This window comes from Carassius auratus, chromosome 36, assembly GCF_003368295.1.
Source record: "Carassius auratus strain Wakin chromosome 36, ASM336829v1, whole genome shotgun sequence".
Taxonomy (NCBI): Eukaryota; Metazoa; Chordata; class Actinopteri; order Cypriniformes; family Cyprinidae; genus Carassius; species Carassius auratus.
The window spans coordinates 20,043,024-20,062,024 of NC_039278.1; the positions used below are offsets into that span (position 1 = coordinate 20,043,024).

Consider the following 19,001-nt stretch of genomic DNA (forward strand, 5'->3'; position numbering starts at 1 on the left):
TGTAGTCACCCTCGTTGAGAACCGCTGATCTACAGAGAGATTTTAAAATGAAAAAAATGGAAAAAACATGTTTTCTCTTCAACAAACCAAACTAAACAACACTTAAAAAAACAACAACATTGTGAGAAATAAAATATGAAAATGATGAGCACAACAAGCAGGAGGAATGACACTGGTGAAAGAAAGTTTACTTCAATCAATGTTGTAAAGTGGTGTTTTTAAACACTCTCACAGGAGTGAAGAAGATGAATATATGAGCCTCATCAAGAAGCATCTGCTCACACTCATGAAATCCCTTCTGATCTTCTGCTTCATCAATACTGGCCCAAATGTACTGTAAACGCCTGCCTGTCAATCATCACACTAGCCCCACCCCCACACGCAGACCCCGCCCCTCAGGCGGCGATCAGACGAATCCAGCGTCAGTCCTGCGGCGCAGCGGCTTCATCACAGGAAGTTGTTTGAGATCTCACGCATGTGTTCAAACAGGTCCTCTGCCTCTGCGCTGTAAGCGTCTCCTGAAACACAGCGAGGTAAACATGATGTGTGCTGTTCATCAATCTCTGGAGTTTTATTTACGTCTTGTGCGTGACTGTGTGTGTGTGTGTGTGAGAGAGTGTGTGTGTGTGTCTCACCGGTGTGGCAGCTGTACATAAACACTCGTCCTCCGTCGTAGCGGCAGCGGCAGCGCATCACATTATTCTGGAAGTCAGACTCGGCCATATCCAGCGAGGGATTGACCTCCACCTGCACACACACACACACACACACACACACACACACACACACACACACACACACACAACACACACACACAGGACTGAGCTCCATCAGATCAGATTCAGGTTTTTATTCTCATCTTGATTGAAAAGGGAATGTAGCATTATATCCAACAATATTTTATTAAAATAATTTAAGTAAATATTTATAATTTATAAATAATTAAGTAAATATGACAAAAATGTGATTTACAGAACTTTTTAATTTTTTTTTTTTTTTTTTTTTTATATATATATATAAAGAATCGGATGAAAAAATAAACATATCAAAATCATATTTTTTTTGTAACTGATTTTGATACAATATAGTTTGATTTTGGTTTCTTGTATTAAAAGGTTTTCTTGGCCCCTCTGGTGAAGGGGCAAAATGCAAACACACTTAAATAATCACGTGAATTAAATAAAGCCACTCATGTTTATAATCTAAACATCAGTCATATATCCCATAATATCTCTATGAATATGAGGGTGAGATTTATTCATGTTAATCAGATCCTTCTCTCTGAATTTCTCTTCTATCTTCTACATGAGCGTGATCTGGAGTGACCGTGATCTACTTCCTGTTTGCTGAGAGAGGATCTCAGACTGAATACTGGGGTGAACTCTGAAGCGCAGACGGAGACTAAGCTCGAGTCTTAACACAGTTTCTGTCAGGTCTGCGCTCAGAAAGGTAACATGGATTGTAACTATTCCATTAATATACATCTATAATATAAAATCTCCTGAAAATACAAAATAAAAACCTTTCCTGAACTATAATATAGTACATGCATCTCATTGAATGAAGTATTTCTCAGGGTTAGAGGAGGCTCAGCGTGACCTCTGACCTGGAAGATGTAGTCTCCGGGCCGGACGTCGGTGATGTCCACCCACTGGCAGTCGATGTCATGGCGGTACGTATCCCAGCAGCCCACAGTGATACCCTGCTCGCCCATGTTATAGCAGGCGTAGCGTTTAGTCAGGCCTGTTACCGTGGAGACCGAGCAGATGACATCATTAAACTCTCTCTCACTTTCATCAGCAGGACCAATAGAAATAGAGTTTTTACATGATCACTGTAGTGATATTTTTACTCCGTATGATTTTATTTTTATATGAAAAGTCCTCATGACGTTTTTGTTCTCAGCTCGTTATTTTCAGATCATTATGGAGAAAATAACTTTTGAAAAAAGTAAAAGGTTTTTGAAAAGGGAAACCTTTTTTTTTTAAGAGAAAATAGTCTTTGGAACAAAAAAAGTTTTTGAAAAAAGAAAAATGTGTTTTACATTTCTTTTGAAAAAAAAATTCAAATGTAAAAAATGCAAAAGTTTTGGGTAAAAATAAAGAAAAAAGAAAAGATTCATGAAAAAAAGAAAAAAATTCAAATTCTTTCATTTAAAAAAAAGTATATAAAAAGTATTTGAAAAAATATAAAAAGTTGTTAAAAAAAATATATATAAAAAGTTTTTAGAGAGCCGAAAAAATGTTTGTAAATGTCTTTACCAGAGAATGGATTAATGCTACTGCCATTATATTAAAGTAAATAAATATTACTCAATTAATTACACAATATGCTGATTAATCCAATGAGGTTACTTCTACACTCAATACTTTCACTCAAGTATGTTTTTGGCCAGATACATTAAACTCTTTCTTTATCTTTTTTGTTAATAGTGAACAATTAAAATCAATCAAATTAGAATAATTCAGTTTGAGGACTCGAGAGGTTGTTTTAGCAGTAAATCCACATCCAGCTGTACAGGAACAGTTTTACACAGTTTCTGTTTAACTACTCAGATGTATGTCTATTCATCATTAAAATGCTCACGGTGTTCATTTCATGACTTTTCAAAGTCTATAAGTCCCTTTTAAAACAAGTCTTCCTGAATTATTCTGACTTCAGAAACAAAAACAGCTGCTGAGGAGTGAATTCAAATAAGAAATACATTGATTTCATAAAGCTTATTATGTCTGATTAGAAATGATTTCAAGCAGGAAGTAAAGCGCTTCACCTTCAGGGCAGTACGTGTCCTCCAGACAGAAGCTGGCCTTGTGACCCTCCGCCACCTTTGTGCCGTTCAGGGTCAGGAGGTCATAGTGTGTGAAGACCTCGATGCTGTGGTAGTGTCTGTAAGAGAGGAGGAGCGTGATCACGTGACACAGTCCTGGGCTCTGATTGGCCCGTGAAGCATCACATGACTCACTCACCGGTGGCACTGGTGCCAGGTCCAGGACTCCCGTGAGGCTCGCGGTCTGAAGTCGGCCCGTCCGAGGTTCATGATGCGTGAGGAGAAGCGCAGCAGACGGCGGTGACCGTAGGGCCAGGCCATGCGTGCGGCGGAGGATGACAGACAGTTCTCCTCGTGAGCGCAGGTCAGCAGGTGCAGTGGACGGTCCTCCAGATACGCAGACTCCTGCACCAGCTGCGCGTCGATCACTAGATCCGGAGCCGCTGAGGACACACACAACACACTCTTCACATACACACACACCCACCACACACTAATTCCACACACACACAACACAAAGCTCTTCCAAAGACTTAATTCTAAATTCCAAAGAGATATTCTTTATAAAATTTAAGACTTATCCACACCCCCTAAAAGACCTCGTTCTAACATGCCCCCACATGTCTATGTCACAATGTGGGAAGACTTGCATAACGCCACACTCCTGTAAGAAAAAAGGCGTAACTTTTATTTTCGTTTTAGTAGTCTTGTTGCTGCTGCCGACATGTCGTATAGATGCTGTGTGTTTGGTTGTGAAAGCGAAACTACTTTGTTTGGCCTTCCAAAAGAGGATGATATCCGCTTTGTCCTGCCTGGAGCTGACCTGTGCTTGTCGCTGAAGAAATACATAAACTTTGCACCACTGGATCGGATTTCACCGTGGATGTGAAAAGCCTCACTCTAGGCCTCCGTTCACTCTAGGCAACAACTCACTCTAGGCCTCCCCTCACTCTAGGCAACAACTCACTCTAGGCCTCTGCTCACTCTAGGCAATGGCTCACTCTAGGCAATGGCTCACTCTAGGCCTCCACTCACTCTAGGCAATGGCTCACTCTAGGCCTCCACTCACTCTAGGCAATGGCTCACACTAGGCCTCCACTAACTCTAGGCAATGGCTCACTCTAGGCCTCCGCTCACTCTAGGCAATGGCTCACACTAGGCCTCCACTCACTCTAGGCAATGGCTCACACTAGGCCTCCACTCACTCTAGGCAATGGCTCACACTAGGCCTCCACTCACTCTAGGCTACGGCTCACACTAGGCCTCCACTCACTCTAGGCAATGGCTCACTCTAGGCCTCTGCTCACTCTAGGCTACGGCTCACACTAGGCCTCCACTCACTCTAGGCAATGGCTCACACTAGGCCTCCACTCACTCTAGGCAATGGCTCACACTAGGCCTCCACTCACTCTAGGCAATGGCTCACACTAGGCCTCCACTCACACTAGGCAATGGCTCACTCTAGGCCTCCACTCACTCTAGGCTACGGCTCACACTAGGCCTCCACTCACTCTAGGCAATGGCTCACACTAGGCCTCCACTCACTCTAGGCTACGGCTCACACTAGGCCTCCACTCACTCTAGGCAATGGCTCACACTAGGCCTCCACTCACACTAGGCAATGGCTCACTCTAGGCCTCCACTCACTCTAGGCAATGGCTCACTCTAGGCCTCCACTCACTCTAGGCTACGGCTCACACTAGGCCTCCACTCACTCTAGGCTACGGCTCACACTAGGCCTCCACTCACTCTAGGCAATGGCTCACTCTAGGCCTCCACTCACTCTAGGCTACGGCTCACACTAGGCCTCCACTCACTCTAGGCAATGGCTCACTCTAGGCCTCCACTCACTCTAGGCAATGGCTCACACTAGGCCTCCACTCACTCTAGGCTACGGCTCACACTAGGCCTCCACTCACTCTAGGCAATGGCTCACTCTAGGCCTCCACTCACTCTAGGCTACGGCTCACACTAGGCCTCCACTCACTCTAGGCAATGGCTCACACTAGGCCTCCACTCACTCTAGGCTACGGCTCACACTAGGCCTCCACTCACTCTAGGCAATGGCTCACTCTAGGCCTCCACTCACTCTAGGCTACGGCTCACACTAGGCCTCCACTCACTCTAGGCAATGGCTCACTCTAGGCCTCCACTCACTCTAGGCAATGGCTCACACTAGGCCTCCACTCACTCTAGGCTACGGCTCACACTAGGCCTCCACTCACTCTAGGCAATGGCTCACTCTAGGCCTCCACTCACTCTAGGCTACGGCTCACACTAGGCCTCCACTCACTCTAGGCAATGGCTCACTCTAGGCCTCCACTCACTCTAGGCTACGGCTCACACTAGGCCTCCACTCACTCTAGGCAATGGCTCACTCTAGGCCTCCACTCACTCTAGGCAATGGCTCACACTAGGCCTCCACTCACTCTAGGCAATGGCTCACACTAGGCCTCCACTCACTCTAGGCTACGGCTCACTCTAGGCAACAACTCACTCTAAGCCTCCACTCACTCTAGGCAATGGCTCACACTAGGCCTCCACTCACTCTAGGCCAGTGATCCTCAAATCTGGCTCGCGAGATCCACTTTCCTGCAAAGTTTAGCTCTAACCCTAATCAAACACGCATAAGTTTGCTAATCTGTGTCTTCAAGATCATTAGAAAATCACAGGCAGGTGTGTTTAATTAGAGTCGGAGCTAAACTCTGCAGGAAACTGGATCTCGCGAGCCAGATTTGAGGATCACTGCTCTAGGCAATGCCTCACTCTAGGCCTCCGCTTACTTTAGGTAACAGCTCACTCTTGGCCTCCGCTCACTCTAGGCTATGGCTCACTCTAGGCAACGGCTCACTCTAAGCCTCCGCTTCAAGTCCTGATATATGTGTGTGTGTGTTAAGGTGTGCTCATACCATCTGCACAGGTGACTCCGGCGGCTCTGGCTCCGCCCCCTCGTGGGCAGGACACCTGTCCGTTCTTGTTGCACTGCTGGATGGAGATCTCAGTGCCGATGCAGTGTGTTCCGCTCAGAAGCACGTCCTCGGACCCGGAGCTGCTGGGCCAGAACCAGGTCTCCTGCGGGACGGACCGAATGTGTGACTGAGGCAGCAGGAATCCACCCAAAGTCTAATAACGCCCGCTATTACAGCTAATTCATGCACATTATCAAATACTTTCCACGTTCCTCTCCACCGTCTATTTAGCGAGAGCCGTTTTTAAACAGGCTTTTATAAGAGTGCAAATGTGCTCTGGTCCAGCAACTCTATTTTGGGTTTGTTTTCTCTCTGGGTTTCCTGCTCTTTCCCTGAATCTGTGCAGGGCTGTAATTACCTCTGCATGGGGAACAACAGCCTTGAAAACTAAAGTTCCACGGGTGTAAACAGTGATTGAGCTCACCATTACTGCTGAGAGTGAGAATATAGTGAGTGATTGTTCATCTGTCACTCATAAGAGTCTCTTCAAGCTGCTTCGGACAATAACAGTCGAGCAGAGAGAGTTTGTGCTGATAAACAAGCGTTAGATGAACACACAAATAAATTACATTTCTGACACCTACTGGTCACAGAAAAGATGTAAATTGCTGACATAACCCATGTGACCAAAAACACAAATCCTATTGGCTGGCCAGTTTTCTTCTGAGTGTGATGGAAAAGAGATTAGAACAATCTCCCTGAGAAATGCAGCACTAGCTATGTTTCCACCTATTTCTATGCAAATTTTGGTATTTTGCATAAAAACGTTGGATGAAAATGCCAAGATGCACATAAATTCTACAAATGCACATAAAAAACATATTTGTTCAATAGAGTCAAACATTTTTTTTAATTCAATGACAAGACATGCACAGAAAATACCATGGAAAGACATTTACAGAATAAAGGCATCTCACATACTGTTTTAATAATTTTGAAATGCCTGAGCCAAAATATGTCATCTAAATAATTTATTGTAATTATCTCACATAAATGTTCCTCTCTGTGACGTACAGATGTAGAACATAGTTAACGTCACGTACCTGATGGGCTCTGGAAGCGAAGCCGAAGCCGAGCTGTCGACACACCACCATGGCTTCATTAATGCCCCAGTTCTCACTGCAGACGGAGCCCCAGCGCTGCTGACCGTTCACCTCCATCAGCACCTCCACCCGGCCCTCCGCCGCCTCCCGCCCCCCCGCCAGACGCACCTGGACATTACAGTTCAACAAGTATGGATGCAAGCAACATTTAAGTGCAACAGAAGAGAAAATGATGAACCAAACATTGCAAGGAACACCAGACCAGCTGCAGAAATGAGTTATCAAAGCCATTTGTAAATTATGTAAGGCAAAATCATTAAACAAACAAAGACAATTGCTTTAATATTATTTAATTGCTGATACTTTTTTAACAATAGGTGGCGCTGTGACAACATTTATATGCTGTGTTCAGTGTGAGGTCACAGTGACATGGTCAAAGTTTGGTGTCAATATGCAAAAGTGTCACAGAGAAACAGTTTCAAAATCATTTAAAAATCATCAAATTCGTTGATGAGTTTGCCACAAATTCAGTAGCTGCTTTGTTGGCATGATCTTAAGATGATCTGAATCAAATTTAGTTAAAATTTGACAAAAAAGCTCAGTTTTAAAATCATTAAGCTGGGGAGACGTTTTCAAATCTTTGCATTTGTGAATCAAATATTTTAACCACAGAAGTGAACACTTTTATCGACCTAATGTACACCAAATTTCACCATGATATTGGACGGGAAAGGAATCTATCCCCTAAGTACTAGATGGCGCTGTGCAGATATCCTCAGATCATGTCTGTTATAACACACACCAGTTTTGGTCTGAATATATTAAAGCATTGCAGAGATACAGCCTCACACCCACTTTGGCATCGCTTCACATTATTTAAAGAATGATTTGACGAATCAATCTGAATTCCTAAAATTTTTGGCAGCATGATCTGAAGATGATCTGGTTGGATTTTCTTGAAAATCAGACGAACAATTTCGGAGGAGTTTTCAAAAATTATGTTTTCAAAGTAAATCAAAATGGCAATGTTCTCAGCATGATCCAGGGAATGTATCTCCTGACCACTAGATGGCGCTGTGCCGAAATTCTGCAGGTGTGCTCAGGTAACTGTTGTCATTACACACACCAAGTTTGGTCAGAATATTTTAAAGTGTTGTGGAGATATAGCCTCACATCCACTTCGGCAAACGCATAATCAGATTTATCCATGTGTTAATCGAGAACGAATTGACTAATCAATTTGAATTCCTGAAAAAAATGTCAGCATGATCTGAAGATGATCTGGTTTGCTGTTTGAAAGATCAGAGCAACAGTCTAGGAGGAGTTAAACAAAGCTAAGAATTTCAAGAATTTCGTTTCTAGTCCTTATGGTTATTGGAATAACATGAGTACATATTTGGACCATTGGTGGCGCTAGAGAGTTTGAGTTAGACACTCCAAATTTACTATGATTAAAGTTCATACTGACTTCTATTTGTGTGCCAAATTTCACAACTTTTTTCCATCTGCTTCCCTGGGCTGCCAATGGCTCAAGAGCGGGAGAAGAAGAAGAAAACTAACGATTACAGGAAGTATCTATGTACGTACGGTTGCGCTCAGGCCGGTGTTGGGGACGTTGCAGCGGACAGATGCATCCTGGGAGTGTTTGCATGAGCGCAGCGGCACCTCCTGGAAGCGGCACTGTGTGATGGAGCTCTCCTGGCCTGAACACTGCACCGCGTTCATGTGGATCGGACCCGTACCTGCACAAACACAAACACATGTTCCACGAGCTGATGTCTGGACACCACAAACCCGTTTACCTGCTAGAAATAGTCATTAATGCGTTGTGTTTGGCAGAAAACTGCAACTGGCCTGATTGCAAGTTAAACGGGGGCAGACGTGCATGTGTGATGTGGACGCTGGGTTCAGTAAATTACACACATTGGCCAAATGGAAGCGTTTAATAGATGGAAATAGCAGCAGACGGGACGGAGAGACGCGTGCGTATGGACGAGTCTCCCTGTAATTAGTGCACGGTTGGGTCATGAAGTCACCAGCAGACGTGTCTCTTATTCTCCTCATCACCACTGAAGAACAGACTGACAGCGTATAATTCAGAGCATTAACCCTGAAAATAGAGCAAAACCCCAAACCTGAGACGATGGAACAAATGCACATGGTATAGGAGAGCATGCTGGGAAGACTGGTGTATTTATGTTGAGATGTGCATGGTCTGCAGTAAGCCTTCAGGACCTTAGGGTTAGGAATTTATTTGTTTAATATTTTATGGTAATAATAAATGTATTAAAATAATAATCCTTATTATTATTAGAGTTAATTAGGAATATTTATTATTTTGTTTAAATTTGTTAAATTATAATGATTATATATATATAAGGAAACATTTAAATTAGATTTCAAACCGTACAGCCCAAACTGGAGTGTTCCCACAGGAGCATGAAGACTGAACTAAACATTCCCATCGCAGCGTCTGAACGGCGTCTGTCTGAGTGTTTCATGTTTCATGTTTTCTGTTTAGACTAGCGGAGAAACTCAAACTCAACACCCATCAGCCACTGGGAAAGAGGAAATAACACTGAGCTCATATCAGCTCTGGTGACATTACCTTGACCCATGAGCGCTCCTCGTGGGGCGTCTCTGGCCGAGCCGAAGCCCAGCTCTCTGCACACCACGCTGGCCGCGGTCAGATCCCACAGATGGTCACACACGGTCCCCCACTTCCCCTCGCGGAGCACCTCCACCCGGCCCTCGCCCAGCCGTGCACCGGCCTTCAGACGCACCGCCGCCTGCAGGAACACACAGACACATGAGCCGTGTCCCCGGGGCCAGGGCTCACAGCTGGACCCTGAGCAGCACTCACGTTCAGAGGGGGCGGAGCCTGCGGGGGTCTGGAGGCGGAGCTTCTGGAGAACTGAGCACCGGGAACACAACGCACCACCGCATGCATCCCTCCGGAGCAGGGAACGTCGTGCCGCGGGACGGAGAGCTGCGCTCGACACTGTGCCAGAGACACCTCCGAACCCGAGCACTGAACCCTCTCGACCCAGAACGCCTTCTTACTGACCGCAGACCTGCAGACACACACACACACACACATCTCTCTCAGAGTCTCTTCATACAGCCAGCACTGACAACAAACAGCGGATGAAGCCTTACCTTGTGGTTGGATCCTCCATCTTTGAGTCCCACAGTTTCCTGTAACCACACAAATGAGCCGATAAACAGGACTGGACTAAATAAACAGGCTTCACATGAGCGACGGAGATTGTTTGTGTGTGTCAGTCGCATACAGCTGTGGTCAGAATTATTGGACCCCTTGGTTAAAAACTCACAAAAATCATTTATTTTCTTTAAGCCACCTATACCTAAACCCTAACTGTTTTATCTCAATGAAAGGTTTGATTTTTGTGAATTTTTTCAATGAAAGATCCATAGGATAAACAATGCAGATTTATTTTTACAGCCTGCTTTGCTTATATTTACCAAGGAGCCAATAACGCTTACCATGACTGTATATATACATAGCATCGCCAGCGAGCAGCAGATGGTAAATAAACTCTATGGAAACTCCGGGACGTTCTGCTGGGTTTGTGGTCAGGAGACGTTCACACACAGATCTCCATGTTCTCAGAGCTGAGCCAAAACCGCTCATGCTTGTGTTTCCCGTCCGTATATCTCAGCTCCAGCCGAGGACGTGCATGAAAACACATCGAAACGAGGCCCTGGTGTATTCTGGTCTAGATTCTGAAACACATCAGCGTCTGAGTACCCAGACGGACAGAACCAGACTCAAAAACAGCAACCATGTTTCCTGTGCTCTCCAGTGGTTTAGATGGCGCTTGCAACTCCACGCTTGTGGGTTTGATTACCAGGGAATCTAAATCTAAATCATTTTGCCAAACACATTCAGATCAGTTAAACCTATGATCAACCAATTCAATTAAGCTACAAACTTAATGTTTCCATCTAATGCATATTAATGGAAAAACCAATCACAAATCTTCTGAGTTCAGGAGGACGGAGCTGGAAGTGTTAAGTGTTTCTGGGTTTTGGCTGAATTCAGAGGAGGTTAAACAAAAGAGCTGAAATGAACGTCCTAACGAGTCACTGAATTAAAGCAGCAGTTAAAAATACCCACAAGCACCTGCTGAAACACAAAGAGCTCTCTGTGTCGCTTGGAAACACAACAAACGAACAGAAACACCAGAGAAAGCGAATGATAGCACGGTGTTTCTGGAAATGTTGAGAGTTCTTCATTCATGAGCACTTATATATGAGATATATATATATATCTCGTCTGTCTGAGCGCTGGTGGTCTGCTCTGGTTGCAGCATGACTTTAGGAAACCACTTATTTGCCACATCAACAGAGATCCGTGCAGGGCTGTGATTGGCTGAGAGCAGTCACATGACTCGAGATGTCTCAAACATACAGTTTTCTGACCAAAACATGTTTCAAATATATGATAAATGTATGTTTTAAACAGTGAAGCTCAATCGAAAATACTTTTGGGATTCAAGGAAAAAATAGGCCTATAAAATATTAAAATATTTGAAAACAAGTATTTCTCTGATCACTTTAACAACAGTGTGAAAAACACTGGGATTTTCTTCAACAAAACCAAACATCCTTCAATCAAAGTCAGTCTCTGTTCAGTGTGTTTAGGAAGCTGATTATATTTAAATATAAAGATCTGACGATAAGATTTAATCTATAACATAACATCATGGCCAGAAATGAGAACACATTAATCTGAATATAAAGTCAAACTACAATGAGAAGAGTTTAAAGGAAACGCAGAGCGAATCGAGCTGAACCGGGTGGAGTCCTGAAACAGCTGAACGAAACCAGCTATTAAAAATCACTCGCAGAAGCACAGAATCTCACTGCGGCTGGAGTTTAATATAGACTCAAACCCGTCATTTAGTGCTGGAGAATAAATCACAGCTCCTCACAGAACAATACACAGTCCCTCAGCACATCTAACATCTGAGACATTCACACATCTCTGCCAGCGGGTCAGAAAACACAGAATACAAAACAAAAGCAGATTATTGATTTGATCCATTGCTCAGATTAATGTCAAACCAGCCAGATTCTGAGGAAAAGCTCTGAAACTGATATAAAACTACTAATGTAAAGTGAACTAAAGGTCAGAACTATTAAATCTACTCCAGACCACATTAATACTGCTCATTAAAGCTGTGCTGTTTCTTATTAAAGTGTCTCTCAGTGCTGCAGTGAGCAGAATAAAGGGCCATAAATCAAATAAAAACTGCTACTGTAAGCAGGACGCTAGCCCCGCCTCCAGCGTCCTCTGATTGGTCCAGTGTTTCAGAACTGATGACTGATTGACCGATGTTCTGTATCTTTGCAGAATCTCACACATTAAATGTTTTCTAAAAACGCAACATTCAAGTTAAAAGTTTAACTTTTTTTAAATAACATGTCTAAAAACTTTTCTTTTTTTTATTCTACTACTGTCCACATTTTGTGTTATTCTTTATAAAAAAAATAAAATATATATTTAAAAAAAAAAAACATTTTGCATGAAAAACCCCTTTAGATTCCATATGGCAAAAACATATTTTATGAGGCCAAAATATGATTTAAGTACATGCTAAATATATTTTGTAAACACTTAAGCTCAATGAAAATTATTCTTGAAATATGAAATATATTTCTTGATGATTTTTTTCAAATGTGTTAAATATTAACACGCTATAGACTACAAAGTAAGTTTTTCTTCAAATGTGACATATCTATGTATTTATGTAAAGTATATATATATATATATTTTTTTCTTTTAAATATATATAAAAAACAAATATAAAAAAATAGTTTTTAAAAATAAAGCAAAAAAAAGCTCAAATATGTATTTATATAAATAGATTTTAATTTTATATATATATATATATATATATATATATATATATATAGCCATTTACATATTTTGTAATACATTTTTCAAAAATAATACGTTTACATAAATAGATTTTGAATCATATTTTTTTGCTAATTCTTTTTTCTAGATATTATATTGTATAAACGTGTAAGTGTAAGTGAGAGCAGATGGAAACACAGGCGCTCTGATGAAGGAGAACGAGTATCGGTCAGAAAGCAGGACGTCCAGACGGGGCAGTCGCTCCATAAAAAGATCCAGCGGTTCCTGTGAAGACAGAGGAAGCCTGTCTCTGTCTTATTTATGGCTGGTGTGGTCTCTCAGTCTCTGCGGCTTCTGAATCTGTTACACAAGCGTTCGTCCTCACAGGAAGAGGAAGTGCAGCACAGGACAGACTCCTGGACATTCAGTGACACATGTGTAAGCAGTCAGACTGAGAGACCTGAGTACATGTGATCAGAGGAGGACACATGCTGCTATTCCTGAAGCTCAACCTGACACGAAACACAGTCTGTGAAGTCTCCTGAAATCTGACAGTGATGCTGGTTTACAGCCAGAGTCTTCCTCAGTGAGGAAGAACATCTTCCAGAAGAACACGCACAAACACTAGTCACTTTTAAATAGATTTATTTTAGGAGATCAAGTTTAACTAAATTATTAGTTCAACTTGATGTGCTGGTTACGCACTTAAACCAACTAATGACTATAAACTGGATCATCTAGAAACCATGTAAAGCTTTAATATTCCAGATTAAACACAAATAAACAGAATATTGTGGATTAAATCAGGTTGCATAAACTAGTTTTATAAGTGTGGTCTCAGTACGCTGATGAAGCATGCACACACTCACCGGTACACGCGTGTGTCATGCTGCTCCGCAGACGGGAATCCCAGCATGCCACACACCACACGACTGCCGCTCAGATCCCAGCCCAGACTACACACCTGCCTCCATTTCCCAGCATGCCTCACCTCCAGCACCCCCTCCGTTACCATGGCAGCACTCCGAGTGTCGGTCAGGACGGGTCGGAGACGCACCTCGTCCAGCCGGAGCGACCCAGACGGCTGAGAGAGACACAGACAAACATTAACCCTCCGAAGCCTGACAGATCAAATGCTGTGTATATAGATAAATATTTCTGAAGATCATGTGACACTGAAGACATTTTTACTCTATTTTTAATCAAACAAATGCAGCTTTGTTGAGTATTAGAGGCTCTGACCTGCTCGTCCATGTCAGTGAAGTCCAGATCCATCCTGTTGCTGTGCTCCACACGGGGATAGACCGGCTCAGGACTGTAAATCGGCTCTGCTGCTGGTTCAGGACTGTAAACCGGCTCTGGCGCTGGCGCTGGTCTCTCAGGGCTTCTGGTGGTCGGAGTAGGCGTCACTTCCGGTGCTCTCCTGTAGGAGGCTCTGCTGCGCAGGAAGTCTGGGATCCGGTGTCCCCGTGGGGTGACGGCGCTCTCTAACCCGTTCCTGCGCAGATGGATGCGATGACCATTGAGGTGAGGTGAGGACGGGCCCCGGGCCCCGCGGTGGAGACCGATCTCATGCCCACGCAGAGGAGTGTTCGAGACCACGTTAGAGATCAGAGGTGAAGGGGGTTCTGCGTAACGGAGGACGTGACCATGGGTGGGTGGATCTGGACTGCAGATGACCCCCAGATCTTCAGCGTGAGTGCAGTCGCTCACACCCCAGCCGTTCGAGCGGCACTCGGACAGAGAGCTCTCGCTGCCCGAACACCAGACATTATCCATCCAGATTTGACCTGAGCACACAGAGAACCACACAATAACAATAACAGTGATTGAATACGTCAGATTAAGAGGAAAAACCCACTCAAGTGCTTTATAAAATATGGATTTCTGCCATGGAATAAATATATGAAAATGGTACTTTTACGTTTTTATTTCACAACTAAATGATCAATTGTAAGATGTAAATTTTGACTTTTTTGCCTCAGGATTCTGATTTACACTTCGCAAGTAACTCGCAATTGTTAGATATAAATTTGACATTCTGAGATATAGTCAGATTTCTGCATCTCAGAATTAATATCTCAGAATTAATTAATCACAATTGTTAGATATAAACTCAAAATCCTGAGAAAAAAGTCAGAATTGTCCGTTTACATTTCAAAATTAATAAATCACAATCAATAACTCACAATTGTTAGATATAAACTAAAAATTCTGAAAAAAAAAGTCGGAATTGTGCGTTTACATCTCAGAATTAATAAATATAAATTAATAACTCGCAATTGTTAGATATAAACTCGAAATTCTGAGAAAAATGTCGGAATTGTGCGTTTACATCTCAGAATTAATAAATAGAAATGAATAACTCGCAATTGTTAGATATAAACTCGAAATTCTGAGAAAAATGTCGGAATCGTGCGTTTACATCTCAGAATTAATAAATAGAAATGAATAACTCGCAATTGTTAGATATAAACTCGAAATTCTGAGAAAAAAAGTGGGAATCATGCGTTTACATCTCAGAATTAATAAATAGAAATGAATAACTTGCAATTGTTAGATATGAACTCGAAATTCTGAGAAAAGAGTCAGAATCGTGCGTTTACATCTCAGAATTAATAGACAGAAATGAATAACTCGCAATTGTTAGATATAAACTCGAAATTCTGAGAAAAAAGTCGAATCGTGCGTTTACATGTCAGAATTAATAGATAGAAATGAATAACTCACAATTGTTAGATATAAACTCGAAATTCTGAGAAAAAGGTCGGAATCGTGCGTTTACATCTCAGAATTAAAAGATAGAAATGAATAACTCGCAATTGTTAGATATAAACTCGAAATTCTGAGAAAAAGGTCGGAATCGTGCGTTAACATCTCAGAATTAAAAGATAGAAATGAATAACTCGCAATTGTTAGATATAAACTCGAAATTCTGAGAAAAAAGTCGGAATCGTGCGTTTACATCTCAGAATTAATAGATAGATATTAATTACTCGCAATTGTTAGATATAAACTCGAAATTCTGAGAAAAAAGTCGGAATTGTGCGTTTACATCTCAGAATTAAAAGATAGAAATGAATAACTCGCAATTGTTAGATATAAACTTGAAATCCTAGAAAAAAGTCGGAATTGTGCGTTTACATCTCAGAATTAATAGATAGAAATTAATAACTCGCAATTGTTAGATATAAACTCAAAATTCTAAGAAAAAAGTCTGAATTGTGCGTTTACATCTCAGAATTAATAAATAAAATTAACAACTCGCATTTGTTAGATATAAACTCGAAATTCTGAGAAAAGAGTCGGAATTGTGCGTTTACATCTCAGAATTAATAAATAAAATTAACAACTCACAATTGTTAGATATAAACTCGAAATTCTGAGAAAAAAGTCGGAATTGTGCGTTTACATCTCAGAATTAATAAATAGAAATTAACAACTCGCAATTGTTAGATATAAACTCGAAATTCTGAGAAAAGAGCCGGAATTGTGCGTTTACATCTCAGAATTAATAAATAGAAATTAACAACTCGCAATTGTTAGATATAAACTCGAAATTCTGAGAAAAGAGCCGGAATTGTGCGTTTACATCTCAGAATTAATAAATAGAAATTAACAACTCGCAATTGTTAGATATGAACTCGAAATTCTGAGAAAAGAGCCGGAATTGTGCATTTACATCTCAGAATTAATAGATAGATATTAATTACTCGCAATTGTTAGATATAAACTCGAAATTGTGAGAAAAAAATGGGAATTGTGCGTTTACATCTCAGAATTAATAGACAGAAATTAATAACTCGCAATTGTTAGATATAAACTCGAAATTGTGAGAAAAAAATGGGAATTGTGTGGTTACATCTCAGAATTAATAGATAGAAATTAATAACTCGCAATTGTTAGATATAAACTCGAAATTCTGAGAAAAAAGTGGGAATTGTGCGTTTACATCTCAGAATTGATAAATAGAAATTAACAACTCGCAATTGTTAGATATAAACTCGAAATTCTGAGAAAAAGGTCAGAATTGTGCATTTACATCTCAGAATTGATAAATAAAATTAACAACTCGCAATTGTTAGATATAAACTCGAAATTCTGAGAAAAAAGTCGGAATTGTGCGTTTACATCTAAGAATTAATAAATAGAAATGACTAACTCGCAATTGTTAGATATAAACTCGAAATTCTGAGAAAAAAGTCGGAATTGTGCGTTTACATCTCAGAGTTAATAAATAGAAATTAATAACTCGCAATTGTTAGATATAAACTCGAAATTTTGAGAAAAAAGTCGGAATCGTGCGTTTACATCTCAGAATTAATAAATAGAAATGATTAACTCGCAATTGTTAGATATAAACTCGAAATTCTGAGAAAAAAGTCAGAATTGTGCGTTTACATCTCGGAATTAATAAATAGAAATTAATAAGTCACAATTGTTAGATATAAACTCGAAATTCTGAGAAAAAAGTCTGAATTGTGCGTTTACATCTCAGAATTAATAGATAGAAATTAATAACTCGCAATTGTTAGATATAAACTCGAAATTTAGATAAAAAGTCTTTCAAAGCTTGAAAGGTTATGGGTTCAATTCCCAGGGAACACATGTACTGGTAAAAAAAAATATATAGCCTAAATGCACTGTAAGTTGCTTTGGATAAAGTTGCTAAATGCATAAATGCAAATCTCAGAATTAATATCTTGGAATTAATAAATCGCAATTGTTAGATATCAATTCTAAATTCAGAGAAAAATTTGGGATTTTGAATTTACACCTCAACAATTAATAACTTGTGAATTGTGACATATACATTTGCAATTGAGAGTAAAAGAGTCAACTTTGGGATAAAAAGTTGCAACTAACACTTTAAGGCCGGGAACTTGTCATAAGTGAATTCGTTTCTCTGTTTTTTTCCCATCTTTATCCACACTGAACACAGAGTAGAGATGCTTACCGCGGCCCTCGCCGAACTTGGCGCTGTGAGCCCAGGTGAGTCCACGAGAAAAGCCCAGTTCGCGACATACCACATTGGCCAGATTGATGTTGACCTCGTCGTCACACACAGTTCCCCACGCACCGTTATACAGCACCTCCAGCCGGCCCTCGAATCTGTTCCTGCCGCCCACCAGACGCACCTGGAACCCTGGGACCCCCTGCGCGAGCGGAGCGATGGTGAGGAGCATCATCATCATCTTCATCATCATCATCATCATGTCCTCCGCCTGCGGTCAGACACATCCATTACACATCAGCCCTCTCAAATGCACTCAGAGCTATTGACTCCTGCCAGCAGTAATTAACCCAAAACACAGAGCAGACCAGACAATGAGAAGTTCAAATTAAGCAGAAGATCACTGGATCATGACGTGGAGATCTGAGGCTGATCTGAAATCACCGCAGAAGCTGCATGCGTGTATGTTTCAGTGGTCTGAGGCCGTCATCATCACATTCACAGCTGCATGTGTGCTGTGTGTTATATATCACACAACAGAAGCACAACCGCAGGCGTATAAACCACACACACAAACACACACACAAACACACACACACACACACACACTCCACTGAGACGCTCAGAACTCAATGAGAACTGCAACTCATGGTGCATGCTGGAGGCTTTACGGGAAAGTTCTGCTAAATCAACTATATGAGAAGATATTTAGTGAAATATCTTGTTTTTGTCTGTATAATGAAAGTCAGTGGGGTTCAGTGTCATTTAATTCCCAGATATCTTCAATTCTTAGTTTACATCTAATCAATTAATAACTAGCAATTGTTGGATACAAACAATTTTTTTTTTAATTAAGAGTTTGCATTTCACAATACCTCACGACTGTAATAAATTCAAAATTAGTTTCTATCTCACATATATAAAGGTTAGACTCTAAAGGTCATGGTGGATAAAGTCTTTATGGGAAGGTTTAGCCAAAAATCAACATTCTGTCACGATTTAGAAGATCCATACAGTGAAAGTCACTGCAGCTTGGATTACAAAGTTCTTCAAATATCTTCACGTGCGTTTTCTAAATCAAAGAAACCCATACAGGTTTGAGATGATAGAGAGTTAATGATGACACAATGATAATTTTTGGGGTACTGTATCCCTTTAAACACTACATACATACATTATTATTTATCTTGCAAGCAAATCCAATAAAAACCGAGAGACTGAAAGAAAACTAACAGAGAGAAAAACAATAGAGCTTCATGAAATATCTGTGAATGTTCTGAGCAGAAAACAGTCAGTCAGATGAAGATGAATGTGATGATGAGAGGAATGATGAGCAGTAAACTCACCTGAGAGTGACGCGTGTGATCAGATCAGAGCAGAC

General features: G+C 41.2%; 1 protein-coding gene across 1 annotated transcript; it reads right to left on the reverse strand.

Moving 5' to 3' along the window:
• Positions 1-10: 10 nt before the first annotated feature.
• Positions 11-17,888, reverse strand: LOC113055584 (lysyl oxidase homolog 4-like). Its single transcript, XM_026221986.1, has 14 exons — positions 17,624-17,888; positions 13,909-14,456; positions 13,536-13,750; positions 9,939-9,977; positions 9,643-9,853; positions 9,388-9,568; positions 8,367-8,521; positions 6,780-6,947; positions 5,677-5,839; positions 2,967-3,210; positions 2,771-2,886; positions 1,607-1,743; positions 636-747; positions 11-518 (listed from the first exon to the last, which is right to left on the reverse strand). The coding sequence occupies exons 1-14, from the start codon at positions 17,880-17,882 to the stop codon at positions 448-450; spliced, it is 2,619 nt and encodes an 872-aa protein (XP_026077771.1). The 5' UTR covers positions 17,883-17,888; the 3' UTR covers positions 11-447.
• Positions 17,889-19,001: the final 1,113 nt, after the last annotated feature.